Below are 19,857 nucleotides of genomic sequence, written 5' to 3'. Positions count from 1 at the left end.
AGGACCACTCCCTGGGCCAAAGGCAGGCGCTAAACTGCTGAGCCACCCAGGCATCCCAGTTTCTCAGTTTTATGCATGATAGCATTAAATGTATAAGAAAAGTTAGGTAACTAACTTCTAAGAGTGTAGACGCCAAATAGCTTATTCTATTTTGAAGTAATAGAGCCATAACTCTAGAAATGAAGCCTTAGATTAATGTGTATAAATTAGAGGCACTAATCTTGGTCTCTTTCCAGCCTGAAAAACTTGGTCTTTCAGTGAGACCTGGCTATTCTTAAAATTTGAGTTTCCTCCATGGATGTCATCTCAAAATATTAGTCCCTTATGAGTTTAAGTTTACTTAACCTCATTCTGTAGACAGCTTTAGAGTTGTTAGAAGTTTATGCTTGGAATCTTACCTCAGAATTTTAGATTCCTTGCCTAGTTTCCTGTTGCCCTATTGCTTGCTTTCTCAGAAGATATGGATAGGGAATATATCACAAAGATGAACCAAATCCTTATCTGGTATCTGATCTTGATGAAGTTAGATCACGTGCAGCCTAAAACCAAATAGGCCTGACCAGTCTTACATGTTTCTTTGCCTTCCATTCTAATTCAGCTTTAACAATTAAGATGTGAATATGGTAGCCACATGAGAGGGAAGATGGTAAATCAGAAAGGGAAAGAAAATTGCCCTTTTTTCTTGAATGAAGCCACCCTGGAAGAGAGCAGCTAGGCCTCATTGTTAGATTTTATTCTAGGTACTTTTAGGAAGGGGAGTTAGAGGGAAAATTGTGCAAAGTAAATCACACTCACAAAGTTGTTTTTTAAGTTAATTAAAATAGGAATTAAAAATATATATATATTTATACATGAGAGACACACCAAGAGGTCTAGAGACATAGGCAGAGGGAGAAGCAGGCTCCCTGCGGGGAGCCCCATGCAGGACTCAGTCCTGGGACCAAGGCAGAGAGACGCTCAACCACTGAGCCACCAGGTGTCCCTAGAATTCCTTTTCTTTCTTTTCTTTTCTTTTCTTTTCTTTTCTTTTCTTTTCTTTTCTTTTCTTTTCTTTTCTTTTTTTCTTCTTTCTTTCTTTCTTTCTTTTTCTTTCTTTCTTTCTTTCTTTCTTTCTTTCTTTCTTTCTTTCTTTCTTTCTTTCTTTCTTTCTTTCTTCTTTTTTTGATTTTATTTATTTATTCATGAGAGACACAGAGAGAGACAGAGACACAGGCAGACAGAGAAGCAGGCTCCATGCAGGGAACCTGACGTGGGGCTCAATCCCGGGTCTCCAGGATCATGCCCTGGGCAGAAGTCGGCACCAAACTGCTGAACCACCCGCCTGCCCAAAGAATTCCTTAAAGAAAGTGTTAGAATGATAGCCTAATGTGCTTTTATCTCTTTTAACTTAGAACATACCATGTAAAACTGTGTCTCAAACCACCTGTGGTGAAGGACCTTTGTGTTTAATTTTCCGTCTTTCATAGATCGGTATTTTTGTAAATATACTTACTGATCACAAGCTTGGATGTTATGGGAATGTTAAATTTCTATAAACTTTTTAAGTCTTACTCTTAGCTTCTTACCTTGTTGTGGAATGGTAACAAGTTCCCCTAGAGACCTCAGTTTGCTGACCACATGTTGAGTAGCACTAATTTAAATTACTTTCTGGGGTAGATCAATCTAAAATGCTTCTGGCATTTTAGAGTTGGAGCTTAGAACCACATTTTCTATAAAAACAATGTAAATAATACTATAAGCACTACAGTGTAATGGCTCATGATCCCTGACCTTAAAAATCTGTTACTCTAGGAGCACCTGCCTGGCACAGTCGGTAGAGCATATGACTCTTGATCTCTGGGTCATGAGTTTGAGTTCCACATTGAACATAGAGTTTAATTTAAAAACAACAACAAAAAAAATCTTACTCGGGGAGGACATCACTATTCTTTTCTTTTTTTTTTAATTTTTTTTTTAATGTATTTATGATAGTCATACAGAGAGAGAGAGAGAGAGGCAGAGACACAGGCAGAGGGAGAAGCAGGCTCCATGCACCAGGAGCCTGACGTGGGATTCGATCCTGGGTCTCCAGGATCGCGCCCTGGGCCAAAGGCAGGCCTGCGCCAAACCGCAGCACCACCCAGGGATCCCAGGACATCGCTATTCTTATGAAAAGTATTTGTTGAGTGCCTTTGTGTAAGACACTGCTAGGTATAGGGACACTGATGTAATAAAAAGATTGTCAAAAGGGAATATGTGTTAAAAAGGTGACAAAAAAGTGGTAAATACAAGTACTTGAGATTAAGCTGTGATCGTTAAGCTCTGAAATGTTTGGAGATGGGGCCATTGTAGAAGAGGGAGAGAGTACTTTGATGGATACTTTATTATTTTATGCAAGCCTGATAATCTTGAGAGGTCATTTTCTCATTTTATAGATAGAGGTCACAACTACTAACTGGAGCCAGAACTTAAACTTGGATTTTTCTGTTTTACCATTCTGTCCTGTTTTCCTCTGTAGGGCTTTAGGAGCCATATTATAGATACCAATTAAACAAAAGATTTAGCAGTTGGGGACTCACTGGAAAATTTGAAGAGAGGAGTAATACATACAGAATGGGGTTTTAAGAAAACCTGGCTGCAGTGTATAGGTTTAACTCAAGCAATTAAGAATAGGATAGATTGGTTGTGACTAATGGATTGTCTTCTAATATGTGGAAAATACAGAATGTTCCTCTTTGTCTTCAGTTATGTTTTGGAGTTTTGCTAATTCTGCTTTGTAAGATGACATTTATGGAACTATTTTTATAGGAGAATGCTAGTCATCTTTTAGTAAATGGCATGTAGATTTTGTAGATGGCAGATACACTTTTTAAAAGCAGCTTTGGGTATAACTAACATTCAGTAAAATACACCCACCTTAAGTATATAGTTAGTGGGCTTTTTTTTTTTTAAGATTTTATTTATTTATTCATGAGACACAGAGAGAGGGGCAGAGACATAGGCAGAGGGAAAAGCAGGCACCATGCAGGGAGACCCACTTGAGACACAGTCCCGTGCCAAAGGCGGGGCTAAACCACTGAGCCACCCAGACTCCCCTATAGTTACTGTTTGGACATATGTATACACTTATATAACCATAACCACAATCAAGATATAGAAATGTTTCCATCATTTTGAAAAATTCCTTTGGGCCTCTACAGTCTGTCCACTTGATAATACTTTTTGAGGTATGAGTTATATGCATTTAGATTCAGTCTCTTTGGTTCTGAGTTTTGACAACTGCATACAGGTAACAACCACCACAATCAAGATAGATTTCTAAAAATTTCCTCATGCCTCCTTTTATGGTCAACTCTCCTCTTCCCCACTTTTTTTTTTTTCTTTTTTTTTTTTTAAGATTTTACTTACTCATTTGAGAGAGAAAGAGGAGGGGCAGAAGGAGGGAGAGGAGAAGGAGAAACAGACTCCCCGCTGAGCAGGGAGGCTGACAATGGAGTTTGATTCCAGGACCCGTGGATCCTGACCTTAGCTGAAAGCAAACCCTTAACAATCTGAGCTACCCGGGTGCTCCCCTTCCCCACTCCTTATGTTTTTAAAAAATATATCTGATTCATGTCAAAAAGTAATATATATGAATTTCCTGTTTGTAAGAATCCCATTGTGTACCATTTTTATTTTGTTGATGTTTAAGTTCCAGTTATTCTTCATTTTCCCTCATACTTACGCTCTCAAAACCCTGCTTAGCCCTTTCCATTTCCACCCTCCCATAGTCATTTTGTCCTCTGCTAATATCCTAGTTTGCTTTTCTTAGTACTGTTCTGGAAATGCCCTTTGAGACCCCCTATCCTGTAGTAGTTTTTTTAGCGTACAGTTCTTAGCTTACCTGAGTAAGAAGATAGAGAGGCACTGTCACATCTTCTGTTGAAGGATCATTGTCTTCTCTAAGAAAGAGAAGGATCTTAGACAGAGTTAGAAAGCTAACTTCTTTATAATATATTCTTATTTTCAATCATTACTTGCTCCTTAAAACTCTCTTGCCTCAATGTCTTTACATAACTCTTCCTCTCTGATTATAAGAATGACTAGATTGTCACCATCATTTTAAAAAGTACAGAACCGTACCCTTATTGATCCTTACTGCCTTTTACACTAGTACATGTTTTAAGTGAGGAATCAGTATTACTTCCATTTCCCCACCATCTGTTCTCTCTAGACCTCTATAATCTGACATCTGTCTGTATCACACAGCAAAAACTATGTTCTAGAAATTTATGAATGGTTCTTGATCAACTAATAGATTGCTCTCTTTTGCAGTTTAAAGATACTACAGAAGCCTGGATGTTTCTGCTTATTTTGTCTCATCTTAATAGTTTTTCCATTGTTAGTTGATAATTTTCAAAGCAAAAGGATCCATGTAATTTATGCTTCATTTTCCATTGCTTCTAAAACTTAGTGAAAATGACATGTTGAAACAATAGATCACAAATCTATAGCAGATCTCTAATTGTATATTTCAGTCTTAATGGAAGAAGAAAGTGTTGGTTCCTGCATCATTTGCTAGAGGATTGAATTTTCATAGCTTTAAAATATTTAAACACTTTTGCCTGAATTCAGCTACCTTTACCAAAATTTTCTTTTGAGATGTGAGAAGGGAAATGTTTCCACTTTTTTATAGGTAGAGTACTAAAGCACAGTAAATTATCTTGCCTCTCATTTGGTGATCTCTTTTTTTCTGACTGACTTTGTTTTTTTTGTGTGTTGTAATGTTTTGTTTTTGTTTTTGTCTATAGACCACGTGGAGTCATAGGCTTGCACAGAGTTAAGAATAAAAAGATGAAGCATTTATAAATTAGCTGAAGTAACCTAGATTTAAAGTTTAGGGCTATTTTTATTATAGAACATTAAAGTGATAACTGTTTTGTTTGTTTTTTAGCTTGTCAGCCCATCTGCAGCTTACATTTACTGGTTTCTTCCACAAAAATGGTATGTACTTAAAAGTAAATATATTGGCATTTTAACAGCAAAATGCCTTTGCGAATATAAAAAAGGAAATTATTTTTTTTGTGTGTAAATTTATAAAATTATACTTAGTGGGAAAAAAATACTGATTCTGATAATTCAGTTTCTCTTTAGTTGACTTCAACAATTCCAGTTATTGCTTTATGTAGTCAGCGATGAGATGTGGAAGATGTAACTTTCACCTCTTTAAACTTAAAGTAGTGTTCTTAAATTTTACTGTGTGTAGAAACATTCTGGCAGTTTGTTTAAAATATTATACCTGCACAAAGATTCGGATCTAGTAGGGTTTTGGTGAACCTTAGGAGTCTGCATTTTAATAAAGCACCAGGATAATTCAGAAGTAGGTTGTCTGTGGAACAAATTTTTAAAAACTGCCTTTAAAGGTTTTGTAGCTGGACCTTATACATAAAATCTTGATATAGCCCGGTTTTCTTATTGCTTTCCTGCTATTTAAATTTTAAGTACATTTTGAAATTGTTAAAATTATTCGGTGTTGTGTGTGATCATTCTTGAAGGTAATTGTTTGCTGCATGTGGCTTATATCTAAAATGAAATTCCAACTCTTATCTCTAAACCAATACTTTTTATTTTTGAGGACACTAACTTGCTAAAAAAAAAAAAAAAAAAGGCAGCTACATAACATTATGTTACCCAACTCAAAGTCATCATCCTTCCAGAGTTTATAACTTAGAAACTATGGGAAAATCTTTTCAGTACCATTTCTTAGATTTTGCAATTTATTTCCAGTATTTTTTAACTTTAAATTAATTGTCTTAGAACCTGAAATAGGTGAATTCTCCGCTGAGTAGAATCCTTTCTGTATGAACATTTTTAGTTGATGGTATTGCGTCATATATATATTTTTTAATACAGTAATAAAACAATACAAATAACCACTGCTACCAATGAGATATATCAACATGTTAGATATTTCACAAAGAAAAGTTGATACTTAACTAAAAGAGGTAAAACCATGCTAAAATCAGTTGGTTTCATAATGGAGAGAAATGCTACCTAATCCATCTTTAGTTATCATTTAATGGAATGAAATCTTTTAAGAAAACACGTCAAGGTGATCATCCTTAGTATTTAGTAAGAAACAAAGTTTAGTAATAATATGGTTATATTAGAACAATTTGATAACTAGTCAGGTTTTTTATGTAAGAAGTTTGAAATCTGGTTATCTCTCTCTTAGCAGCTAATGTAACTTCTAGTTTTGCCTTAGATTTGATCCATTTTTATATAGAAATAAACTGAACAGCATTTTTATGTCTTTTTCTAAATTACAGTTGTTTTATAGAGTCCTTATTTCTAATCATTTCTTATACTTGGTTTTCTGTGGTACTTTTAAGTACATGGACTCTAATACTTTGAAGCTTACGGTTTGAATATTATAGGTTCATTAGCCTTTTGTTCCCAGGGATGTACATAAAACATATGTAAGTTATCCATAAATGAAATTGATGATGGATATTTATTGAATATTTACTAATTAATACTTATTGTTACTTGAATAATATTTAAGTTGAATTAATTTTAGTTGAAGTAGTTGAAATTAATTGGCGAGTAGTCTGATCAAATTTTTTTCCGTCTACATGACAAAATATAGAGTTCAAAATTGCTCAAATTCACTTGAAGTTCTTATTTTTTCTTGATGTTACTGAAGTAAATGAGAAAGTAAACTCTGTTGATACTTCTGTTTCCAGAAAATAATTTCCCATTATAACTTTGAAAATTAGTGGAAGTTGGGAAGAAGCAGCTATATTGACTCTCTTGTCTAATCAAGGTATATTTGTAGTTTTTTTTTTAAGAAATAATATTTTTAAGAAACCAAGATAGAAAACCAACATCAAGACCCCTAAAATCTGATTATTTTTCCTTTTGTTTTTAAATGAAGACCTTTGTTTAGCTATTACTACTTGAAACTGCTTAGAAATAATACACAAAGATTATTAGGGTACTATTTTCGTGGTGAGTATGGTTTGGAGAGTATTTTTGTTACTGCATTTTATTTTTATTTTTTATTTTTTTTGTTACTGCATTTTAAATACTGAATTTTTTTCCCCTGTATTAAAGTTTTTTTAATCCTGAATACAACTTTCAAAGAGACTGATTCAAATGTATTTTATGCACACACCTTGATACAAAGAATGTTTTTTTTTTTAATTAATTTTTATTGGTGTTGAATTTACCAACATACAAACACCCAGTGCTCATCCCGTCAAGTGTCCGCCTCAGTGCCCGTCACCCACAAAGAATGGTTTTAAGTAGAAAAAAGCATCCAAAATCTCAGAACAAAAATTATTTTATTTTTATGTTAGTGGATTTATCTACTGTAGTAGTTTTATATATTATTCTAGTAATGATTAAATAGTTTGAACTATTAATAATGCCTTTGGGATTAAAAGCAAGTTATAGAGAAGTACTCTAGAACTTAATTTGTAAAAGCTTTTGTCAGTAAATTGATAATTAAAATTAAAATCCATAAATTTTGTAAACCGAGAGATTCCCCTAGGTAGTAAATAATATCCTAAGCTTAGCTGTCCTGCTTAGGCTTTAGAGAAATTCCAGGGAAAAGATAAAAAATTAGCTACCTTTCTTATGAAATCATAATATAATTGTTTATATAACTTTTGCATGAAATCCATATTTTAATCCCTTTGATCACAAGTCCTAGTCAAATCAAATAACTTTTTGGTTTGATACCAGTGTGCGTTCAAAATGAAACATACATAATAATGTAACTAGTTCAATTTAAGTGTATCTTAAACTAAGTAATTTTTCTAATAGATTTGGGGACAAGGAAAAAAATATAAATGTTTATTTTGTGTATGGTTGTCTTTCTTGAATATTTCATTTGTGTTTTCTGCCAAGAAGCTTTAACTGTATTTGTCAAAAATACTTTTGACTGGCAGTTTATTATAGTCTTATTATTATAAATGTTAAATCTTTATAGCCATGTAATCAGTAAATGTTTTTAGTGTTAATTAAAATAATTGGACATCTTATTTGATCAAAAGAAAATCACAGTATTGTAGGAAGGTAATTATAGTTGTATCGTGAAAGGTTTATTTAAATGACTTTATATATAAGGACTTAAAGAGTTTGCTGCAAATTTGGAACTGATTTGGGGGGGGGGGAATGAGTAAACTTCTGAGAAGTCATCATAGGAATAGGAAGTTTTTTTGTTTTCCCAGACTTTTTAGGAAAATGAATACTACGTTTATATTTTTAAACAAAAACATTTTAAAGTATTGATTTTTCTATTTAGATAAGCCATCACAAAACTCAGAAAATGAACAAAATTCTGTTACCCTGGAAGTCCTGCTTGTGAAAGTTTGCCACAAAAAAAGAAAGGTAACGTATACAATATTGGTAGATTATGTGGAACAATTTTTTAATTGAGTATGTTCATGCATATATATCGTGATTTTAAATCTTGAAAGCCTTTTTTTAAAAAAATTTATTTATTTATTTTTTAAGATTTTATTTATTCATGAGAGAGACAGAGAGAGGCAGAGACACAGGCAGAGGGAGAAGCAGGCTCCATGCAGGGAATGCGATGCAGAGCTCGATCCCGGGTCTCCAGGATCACACCCTGGGCTGCAGGTGGCACTAAACCGCTGAGCCACCGGGGCTGCCCCAATTTATGTATTTATTAAAGAGAGCATTTTGGGGGTGAGGACAGAGGGAGAGAGTGAGAAAGAGTCCCAAGCAGACTCTGAAACGAGCACGGAGCCCAAGGCGGGGCTTGATGGCACAGCCCTGAGATCACAACCTGAACCGAAACGAAGAGTTGGACACCCAGCCAACCAGCTGTGCATCTCGGTGCTCCAAACCTTGAAAGCTTTTAAATATGTTGATGGCTGAAATTTTAAAACTGATAGTCTTTTCTGTCAACCTCCCAGATCTTCGTGTTTTTTCTGGACTGACTGAGGTATCTGCATAAAACTTTCTCCTATAGGAGTTTGATGGTGAAGGGAAGAAGGTATCTTTTAGCATCTTAAAACATAAATTCAGTTGCATCCCTGTCACTTCAGTCTCTTAGCTTATGTTTTAGCAATTTGTACCAATTAAAATGTAAATAAGGGCTGAGAGTTTTTCCCAAAAGGATTACCTTTTGTAACATTACTCTCGGGCAGAGAAATTCTGTTGCCATTATTATCAGCCATTGACCTATTAATACATTGCCTCAGATTTTTACTTATAAGGTGAAATCATTTCACCATAGAAACACATGTTAGGGTAGTTAAATTTCCTCACCAACCCACTAAACCCCACAGATATACTTTTAGTAGCCTCATGATCTTGGGTATTTTAAGATTAGGAATGACCTATATAGGGGCACTTGGATGGGTCAGTTGGTTAAGCGTCTGCCTTTGGCTCAAGACATGATCCCAGGGTCCTGGGATTGAGTCCTGCGTCAGGCTCCCTGCTCAGTGGGGAGTCTGCTTCTCCTTCTGCCTTATGTGTCTGCCTTTCTATGTTTCTTATGAATAAATAAGTAAAATCTTTTTAAAAAAGAAAAGGAATGACCTGTATAGAGGTTCCTGTTGCTGATGTTCTTCCAAAATCATAGTAAAGTAGCACAGGGCTTGAGCACTTTTAGAGCACTGGTATAGAGTAGACTAAGGTGATGATAGACAACAGTGTAAGTATATATTTAAAATTTCAAAGTTAAGAAATACCATTCCCGACTCCCATGCAATCCCCGTACAGATGATAAGCAGTGATGTGAACATTCTTGAAGATTCAGGCAAAATAAGTGAATAAAAACTATAATGTCCTTTTTGTGTTTCAAAAAATAGGTGTAAACATTTGCTTGGAAGGATATATACAACCAGCTGCTAATATTAGTCATCTTTGGAGTATAGGACCTAGGGGAACTGGGGGAAACTTTAAATATTTCTCATTTTATACTCTTTTGTAGAGTAGATTTTTTTTTTAGATAATAAGAATGTATTCTGTTTTCAAAAAGAAGCTACCATTTGTTATAAAGGTCTTCACATCTTCCAGTTTTTCAGCTCTTTAAGCATAACTACAGTTCTATAATTACAAAACATTCATAAGATGAACATAATTGCTTCTATTAAACATTTAAATATACGGATTTACCGTTTTATAACATTGATAGTAGTATTAATATAATGCTTTTCATTTCTAATGGTCCTATCAGTTATTTTGTTAAAATAGAAAATTTAAGGCAAAATATTATTAATTTATATGATCTTAACATTTTAAGCTTGGTGTTAATTCCATATTTCTAATTTAAAATATTTCAAATGACCATCAGCTAAATATTAGATACACTGTATCATTTTCATTATGTTGGAGAAATCTTCAATTGTTAATATTTGGGATATAGCTATTCCAAATTTTCTTTTTGCTTTGTCACAACTTTCAGAACTATGGTTAGGATTTTTTTTTTTTAAGTTTTATTTTATTTTTTAAAGATTTTATTTATTCATGAGAGACACACAGAGAGAGAGAGAGAGAGAGAGGCAGAGTCACAGGCAGAGGGAGAAGCAGGCTCCATGCAGGGAGCCCGACGTGGGACTTGAACCCAGGTCTCCAGGATCAGGCCCTGGGCCGAAGGCAGACGCTAAACTGCTGAGCCACCTGGGCTGCCCTATGGTTAGGATTTTAGCATGCTATTTGGTTAATGGTGTTTCCTATATCTGTGATTAGAAGTTTTACTATAATTCTTATAATAATTGCATATGCACAAATATAATTTCATAATCTTTGCTTTGCAGGATGTAAGTTGTCCAATAAGGCAAGTTCCTACAGGTAAAAAGCAGGTGCCTTTGAATCCTGATCTCAATCAAACAAAACCTGGAAATTTCCCGTCCCTTGCAGTTTCCAGTAATGAATTTGAACCTAGTAACAGCCATATGGTGAAGTCTTACTCATTGCTATTTAGAGTGACTCGTCCGGGAAGAAGAGAGTTTAATGGAATGATTAATGGAGAAACCAATGAAAATATTGGTAATTTTTATTTTAATAGTTTTATTTTAAATTTTGCTTTTCTAAGGAAGAAATTGGTGCAGAGCTAGAAGTAAATTGCATGCATTCTAAAGTCATGAAATGACCTTTATTTGCAAATCTTTTAAAGTCTGATGAGTTAATTAATTTTAGGGTAGATTACTCTGAATCTTAAACAGTTGGCTGTTGTGCTGTACTAGGTATTTAATCTGTAAAGTTCTCATTGTTACATGATGAAACCTATTTCATGTGGTAAAAAAAAATCTTGAACACTGGATGGAGAAGACTAGTATTTCAAATTAGTCTCTCAGCAAAAAAAACAATTCATTTCCCCCCACACACAACATTTATTGTGAAAAAATTTGTGTGTATATGGCTGTCAGAAGAGTTTTATATAGTGAACATCTGTCTACCCTACCACTTAGATTCAGTAATTAAGATTTTATTATATTTACATGTCATATATCTATCCCTCTATCTTCCCAGCAGTTCTGAATCGACCTTTGACATAATCATTCAACTAGCATATAAGTGCTAGGAATACAAAGATCATTAATACATCCACTCCTATCCTCCAGAAGCTCACAAAGCCGACCTAGAGTGTAGAGATAAATATAAATAATTAAAGAAAAATGATGAGTAGTATAATAGAGGTATATGTGAAATTCAGTGGAGAGGCACGTGGGGGAAATAACGTTTGAGCCTTGAAGTATCCATTGAAGTTCTTGAAAAATAACTATAAATATGGATTTTTTTTTCTTTGCCTAGTAAGGACATACACTTATGATAAAACATAAAATTGAAGAGTGTAAGTCTGGACATAGTATCACAACTTAATTGTATTTTGTACCTAATTTGGGATAAGAGACCATGTCATAAATAAGACCTTTTTGTCTGAATATTTGACTGATGAGAAATGTTTGTGAAATTCAGATGTCAATGAAGAACTTCCAGCTAGAAGAAAACGAAATCGTGAAGATGGGGAAAAGACATTTGTTGCACAAATGACAGTATTTGATAAAAACAGGTAATGTTGGACAAGTGAGGTTCCCATAACATTCTAGAAATGATGTGTAATATAGTGGTGATACTTCTTTGCCTTTGTTTCTTTTTATGCTTTAAAATGAAAAAAACAAGTTTGTAAATACTGAATTTTTCTGTCACATAGAAAGCAATAAACATAGATGAGTTGCTATTTGAATGGCTCAGTTAAGATTGTTTATTAGGCATGTATTTTCTCAGTGTCTACTCTCTGTCAGACTCTGTTCTAGGCAATGATAAGGCAACAAGATCCCTGCCTTCATGGAGCTTAATTCTAGTGGAAGAAACAGACCACCATCCGAAAATTATATCAACTAATGCCACTCATTGGTGAATGCTATGAAGAAAAATAAAGGGAACAAATGGTTGTTGTATAGAAAGGTCTAGGAGAAGATAGTATTTCAAAGAGACCTGAATGAAGTGGGCCCTGTGCAAATCTTGAGGTTATGTATTATAAAATTAAGGTAGAAATCTGTGTCGTCACAGAGGAGCAAAGAACACCTGAATTTGTTCCCATCTCTCCCACATCCCAGGTTTCACTGGGAGTGAAGCATCTTAGTGACAGTAAAAGGTCTAGGAGGCAAAGGCAGCATTCTTTTTTGAGGAGATCAGAGAATGGATCCTGTAATGTGCCATGAGTTCTTGTTTCAGGCTACTTGCTGGTAGTTAACACAGTTCACTGATAGGTATAGGAGAAAGAGGCAAGTAAAGCAATTAGTACATTCCTCCTACTTTTTAAAAAGTATGAGATGTTGCTTATTAGCTACTAGATAAAGTTATAAGGCTTTTAATAGGAAAGCAAAGATGGTTAGGAATAATGCCATAAATTCTGGCTACGTATTGCTATATTGTCTTAGAATAAATCCTTTAACATTACTGTTAGAATATCTGACTTAATATTGAACCAGTATAGTGTCTTTTAAAGTCAGAAATTTATAGGTCAGAGATTTTTTTTTTTAAGATTTTTTAATTTAATTTTATTTATTTGAGAGAGTGACAGAGCAAGCATGAACAAGGTGTTGAGGGGATAGGCAGAGGGAGAGGGAGAAGCAGACTCCCCTCTGAGCAGGGAGCTGATGCGGGGCTTGATACCAGGACCCTGGGATCATGACCTGAGCCAAAGGCGATGCTTAACACCTGAGCCACCCAGGCGCCCCAGGTCAGAAGTTTAAATGGAGAACAACGGAGACATGTTCTAGGAGATCGTAGTTAATGTCTATGGGAGAAGCAACTAGGATGTGACACAGTGGCCTTCATTGTGTTCATCAGTGTTCTATTTTAGGCAGCATGAGGGGGAGTGTTGTGTTCTTTTTTTTTTTTTTTTTTTTTTTTTTTAAGATTTTTATTTATTCATTCATGAGAGACCTAGGCAGAGGGAGAAGCAGGCTTCATGTAGAGAGTCTGATGTGGGACTCCAAGACCATGCCCCTGGCTGAAGGCAGGCACTAAACCACTGAGCCACCCAGGGATCTGCGTGTTGTGTTCTTTTTAAAATTCTTTCTACCTTACATGTATTAGCATATTCCTTATACCTATAAAATATTGCTTTCTAATTAATGAATAAAAGTGCCAAGAAGAAACCGTAGTAGAATTTTTCTCCAATGATTTTGAAAATTTCTAAACTATGAAAAAGTTAAACAGTATAGATCATTAATACCCACATGCCCTTCACCTAGATTCATCAGTCATTAACATTTTACCACATTTGTTTTGTGTGTATTTTATTTTTGTGCTTAACTGTTTCATTGTGACAGTCTACTTCATTCCTCCTAAACACTTCAGTGTGTATCTCCTAAAAACTAGGAATTTCCTTCATAACCACAATACACCTGTCATACTCACAAACTTGAATGTAATGCAACAAAGACTATCCCCAGTTGACCACAGTAATGCCCCTTACAGATGCTCCTCTCCACCCCACCCCAAATGTTATGATCTGTAGCAAGTCGCCCTATCTATTCAGTCTTCTTCAGTTCTCCAAAATTGGGATAGTTCTCCCTTCTTTTGTTTCTCTCTGCCTTTTGTGACGCTTTTTATTGTTGTTAATTCATATATTGCCTTTATTTTTTTTTACATTGAAGTATAGTTGACACAATATTACTTTCAGGTGTACAACATAGTAATTTCAAACATTCCATATGTTGTGCATTGCTCACCAGGATAAGTGTATTCACCATCTGTCACCATAGAAACTTATTACAATATTATTGACTATGTTCTCGATGTTTGTACTTCTCACCCCTGTGATTTATTTATTTTATAAGTTTTTACCTCTTAATACCCTTCACCTGTGGTATTTTGTTGTTGTTGTTTTGTTTTGTTTTTTTAGGATTTTATTTATTTATTTGACACAGAGCGTGTGAGAGCACAAGGAGGGAGAGCACAGGGGGAGAGGGAGAAGTAGGCTCTCCATTGAGCAGGGATCCTGACCCGGGGCTCCATCCCAGGACCCTAGGGTCATGACCTGAGCCGAAGGCAGACTGTTAAATTGACTGAGCCATCCACGTACCCCCCTCTTTCATCTATTATGTTTAACCCCCCACACTCTCCTCTGGCAACCACTTGTTTGTTTTCTGTATGTATGAGTGTGTATCTTTCTCTTTTTGTTCTTTGTGGCACTTTTTAAAAGTACAGGCCTATAGTTTTACAAAATCTCTTAGTTAAGGAGTAGAATTAGGTTAAATATTTTGGACAGGATACACTGAAGGGTGATGTGTTCTTTGTGTACATCACAGACACAGGTAAAATTGGGTTTGATCACTTACTTGGTTAAGGTGGTGGTCATATTTCTCTATTGTAACAGTATCTTTTCCCTTTAATTAATACATAAACTCTGTGGTAATCTCAGTTTCAACTGGGTCCATTTTCTCCCCAACAACCTTTAACCCCGGTAGTTTAGCATCCATCAGTGACTCTTGCTTGAAAAAATTATTTGTATGGCAATTGCCAGAATGTTAACATTCTATCATTTCTTCCATTTTTATTGACATTTTTTCTATATATTAGAAGAGCATTCCTTTCCTCCACTTATTTTTTTATCAGTAATTTAATTTTTTTTCTTAATCAGTAACAAATTCCATTTTTATCCATTCTTCTTTAATCTGCTCATGTTGTTACTCATTTTAATGTTCAAATTGTCCCAAATTTAATCAGGAGAAGCCCCTCTAAACAGGGTCCTTTATGTCTTTTTTTTTTTTTTTTTACTTTTATTTATTTTTTGTTTGTTTTTCCTTATTTTCTGAATAGTAAGATATTCCAGGCTTACATTCTCTCTCTCCTACTTCTGCTCTAGAATTGGCCATTTCTTTAGTCTTTATTTCTTTTTTCTTTTTTTTTTTTTTCCTAAGATTTTACTTACTTGAGAGCATGTGAGTGCATTGAGGGAAGAGCCAAAGGGGGAGGGGGAGAGAATCTCAAGCAGGCTTTGTTCAATGTGGTCCCTGACATGGGGGTTGGGCTTGATCTCTGAACTCTGAAATCATGACCTGAGCCAAAACCAACAGTCAGATGCCTAACTGAACTACCCAGGCACCACAGCCCCCCAACCCCCATCCTTTTTTTTTTTTTTTTTTTAAGATAGGCTCTATACCTAGTGTGGATTTATTTTTTTAAGTAATCTCTACACCCAGCATGGGGCTTGAACTCCCAACCCCACAATCAAGAGTCACATGCTCTTCTGACTGAGCCAGTGAGGTGCTCCTAGCTTGATTCCTTTTAATGGAGGAAAAGTATTTACAACCCAAGATCTGAGGAGTTAGATGTATAAAAAGTTCTTTTTATAGTCTCAGAGAAGTTAAAGTCTCCTTAAAGAATGACCACAATTCAAAAGCCATATAGGAAAAGTATGAAAAAAAATGAGCAAAATTAAAAACGTATTCTGAAAACAATGGAAGTCCTCATAAGCTAAGTAAAAAATAAAATGACAAGGGAGAACTAACTTCAATTCATACTATAGATTGATGTCTCATTTCTTTAATATAATAAGATCATCCTCATTAAGAAAACTACCACAGCCCAATAGAAGAATGAGCAAGAGATAAAAATGGTTACAAAAAAGGAAAATATATGTGATTTTTAAACATTTAAAAGATAAGACATCTAAAACATTTAAAAGTACACTGAGATGTCATTTTTTCACTTACCAGTTTGGCAGAGATCAAAAAACTGATAAAGCACTGTTGATGAGGCTGTGGGGAAAAAAGGGCCTCCTCATGCATTACAGGTAGGAGAGTAAATTGGATTGTAGCTATCAAATGTACGACTATAAAATAGAATATTATGTAGCCATGTAAATGCATGAGGGAAGCATCGTTTCAGTTTAGAAATATATGGATGTGTTATTACCTATACAAATACATATAAATAGCTTTTTAAAATGTTAAGTTGAATAGCTTTACTGCTGTACTGTTGAAGTAGAATAAATTCAAGGTGCACAGCATAGAGACAAAAATTCTTAAGTCTCAAAATCATTTGGTGTTACAATCAGACTCAGAGACATACTACCCAGATTCAGTTGCTAGCACTATTTACTATGTCATCTTAAGGCAAGCTGCTTAATCTCTCTGCCTCAGTTTCTTCTTCTGAAAAGTAGAATAATCTATTTCATAGGTTGGGAAGATTAAATGAAAAGTGAAGTCTTTCAAATAATGCCTGGCACATAGTAAGCACTCAATAAATGTTAGCTGTTATCACCAAACAGAACTGTTCCAAGACTGATGGAGAAAAGCCAGATTCTTGCAACATAAAATTAATTGTTGAGCATGGTTGAAGAATGGTGTTTAGGGTAGTAGTGTTACCAGTGTTTAAAGGAATGAAAAAAATAATAAGCTGTATGTACACACACATATATGTACACATACATTAAAACTATATTGTGGGAAAAAAAACTATATTGTGAGTATGGGCATAATTCTTTGATTCAACTGGTATTTCATTCATTTATTCATCCATGAAATGTTTATTGAGCACCTATATGTGCCAGGTGCCCCTAGGATCTTATAGTTACCAGAATCATAATCATCAAGTTTACTGGTCATGAATGAAACTCAAGAATTCTAGTTCAAGTATTTTCAATAGTTAGAAATAACAGAGGCATAATTCTTAGTGGTTACCTAAGCCAAGTATTCGAACGCTTTTTATACCATTTTTTTTAAAGTATAAAGCTTACTCTTGTGCTTTATACTTAATGTTTAAAATTTACCAAGTTTTGAGAATTTAGGCATCTATTATACTTTAGTATGATAAATTACGTCTGAGTATCTACAATAATGAAATAATTCTTTAGTAATAATAGTTCTTAGTGCAGATCATTAAAATTGCTTTTGTCAGGAATGGAGAGTAGGTATATTTCAAAATTCTGTTGGGTATGTAAGCTAGTTTATAAATTTAATTAACTGCTTTTTAGTATAAATCTAAAGATGTAGAATTTAATGTACTTACAGTAATACACAGGTTACTTTAAAGTGTATGTGTTTGTCTAACAGGCGCTTACAGCTTTTAGATGGGGAATATGAAGTAGCCATGCAGGAAATGGAAGAATGTCCAATAAGCAAGAAAAGAGCAACATGGGAGACTATTCTTGATGGGAAGGTATGGACTACTTAGAAGGTGGAGCACGTTATAGTCATGAACTCCCATTTTTGATTGATGTTTTCTTTTCCAAATGCAAATTTATGTTGGAAGTAAAAGAGTCCTTTGTTTTTATACTTTGAAATACACAAGTAAAAATTACCTAGTCAGAGTATTCAATGGAAAGCACTGTCCTTGGATCCAGACTGCCAGGTTCAAATCTCCACTCCTAGCTATGTGGCATTCTGGCAAGTTTTTTAAGCTTTTGTGTGTCAGTTTTCTCATCTGGAAAATGAGGCATAGAATTGATGGATTAAATGAAATAATGAAATATGCTTACCACCGTGCCTGGCATAAAATAAGTGCTCAATAAATGTTAACTACTATTGTACCTGAAACCAGTACTACACTATGTATTAACTAACTTGAATTAAAAAACAACAACAAACTGTAAATCCTGTTGATGGTAATAGCAGGCAACATGCGATGACTAGTAATACATTTGTCAAGAAATCTTCAGAACTTGGATGAATCATAATTAAAGTAACTTTTTAAAGAGACTTGTTAAAGAATAAATACATTTCTTATCTTAGGTAGGCCGACTCAACAGAATCATGATGTCATTTATTTCCAAATATGTGCCATCACAAGCAAAATCCTAGGAGTTTTTTAAGCCTTAAAATTAGTCTCAAGTTCATGTAGGCATATAATAGTATGTAATTAATAGTAAAGAATATTGTAGAAGTTTTCTAAGAATGTTTACTTAACAGTAAACGATACTGTAAAGATAAATAGAACTTAAATTGTATGGTATAATAAACATAGGAATAGAGGAAGCATTGTTTTTATTTTTATTTTTTATTTATTTTATTTTATTTTATTTTTTTTTAGGAAGCATTGTTTTTAAAGTAGTTTCATGTACATTTGGATTTTAGTCTGTGATAAAATTGGTATTAGATCTGTGTGGGAAAGACTTCTCATTCATTGTGAAAGAACTGGTCTCTAGCCATCTGGAAATAAACTTAGACCTCATAAATCCCAAAAGACTCATACATGAAATGTAAACATTAACATTACATAACTTCAGAAAAAAATGTAGGTGAATATTAATACAATCTTAGTGTGCAGAAAGCCCTTATAAGTATAATGCAAAACAAAGTGTAAAATAACTTACGAAAGTGAGTCATTTCTCCACTACAAAAATCTAAAATTAAAAGCAGATGATAAGCTGGGAAAAAATTAACATACAAAAAGCTAATACAATGTATCATTTTATAAACCAACAAGAAAAATAATCTAATTAGAAAAATGGTTAAAGAGCAATCAGACAATTCTTGAGGCAATTGTAGATTACTAGCAAGCTTTTAAAAAGATATTCAACCTTATTAGTATTCAAAGATGTGTAAACAAAATCAAAGATAGTACTTTACTGGTTTGACAAAAAGTTTGGCAGTTTCTAGTTGGAGATGTGAGGACACATAGTCTCACATAATGCTTCACTGTGAGAATAACTGGGGACAGCCTTACTGGAGGACAGACTGGAAACATGGATGACATTTTAAATTGTGTGTATAGGCATTAGCAGTCAAGCCCATTTCCTCAGTGTTGTCATGAGGTGTAGTAACTGAAAAGATGTGGGTAACAGGTCTTGTCAAAAATAGTGAGAAACCGGAAATACCTTAAATCTAAAAAAATAGTCATTAAAAAGAACAATACTTTGACACGAAGATTTCCATGGTATTTAGTTTTTAGTAAAATAAATTAGTAAAAAAAAACTAAAACAATTAGTTTTACTTTAATAATATACATATTTCTACTTTTCTAAAATTTTTTTTTCTACTTTTCTAAAGTTAATGGTGGTTTCCTCTAGGTGGTGGAATTTTAAATTTATTTTTTTATATACTTATCAATAGTGTTTGAATTTCATGCGGGTGTTCATTGTTTTAAATTTTTTTTAAGATTTTATTTATTTATTCATGAGAGACACAGAGAGAGAGAGAGAGGCAGAGACACAGGCAGAGGGAGAAGCAGGCTCCCTTCAGGGAGCCCGACATGGGACTCGATCTTGGGTCCCCAGGATCAGGCCCTGGGCTGAAGGCAGCACCAAACTGATGAGCCACCCGGTCTGCCCTTAAATTTCTTATTTAAAGTTTAAGGTGTGTGGGTGTTTTTGGTTTTGGTTTTGGTTTTGTTTTTGCTGTTGTTTTTTAAAGATTTTATTTATTCATGAGAGACACAGAGAGAGAGAGAGAGAGAGAGAGAGAG

The 19,857-nt window shown here is 34.3% G+C and overlaps 1 protein-coding gene across 6 annotated transcripts in view; it reads left to right on the top strand.

Moving 5' to 3' along the window:
- Nucleotides 1-19,857, top strand: part of SUZ12 (SUZ12 polycomb repressive complex 2 subunit) — a 45,629-nt gene that overhangs the window by 12,290 nt on the left and 13,482 nt on the right. For all 6 annotated transcript variants that reach the window (XM_072747744.1, XM_072747742.1, XM_072747741.1 and 3 more), the window contains 5 exons: nt 4,913-4,962; nt 8,270-8,355; nt 10,755-10,986; nt 11,917-12,010; nt 17,508-17,613. In XM_072747744.1, coding sequence (XP_072603845.1) covers nt 4,913-4,962; nt 8,270-8,355; nt 10,755-10,986; nt 11,917-12,010; nt 17,508-17,613 — 568 coding nt within the window. The remainder of the gene's footprint in view (nt 1-4,912; nt 4,963-8,269; nt 8,356-10,754; nt 10,987-11,916; nt 12,011-17,507; nt 17,614-19,857) is intronic.

Source organism: Vulpes vulpes, chromosome 2 (assembly GCF_048418805.1).
Source record: "Vulpes vulpes isolate BD-2025 chromosome 2, VulVul3, whole genome shotgun sequence".
Lineage (NCBI taxonomy): Eukaryota > Metazoa > Chordata > Mammalia > Carnivora > Canidae > Vulpes > Vulpes vulpes.
This window is presented reverse-complemented; position numbering and strand designations above follow the sequence as displayed.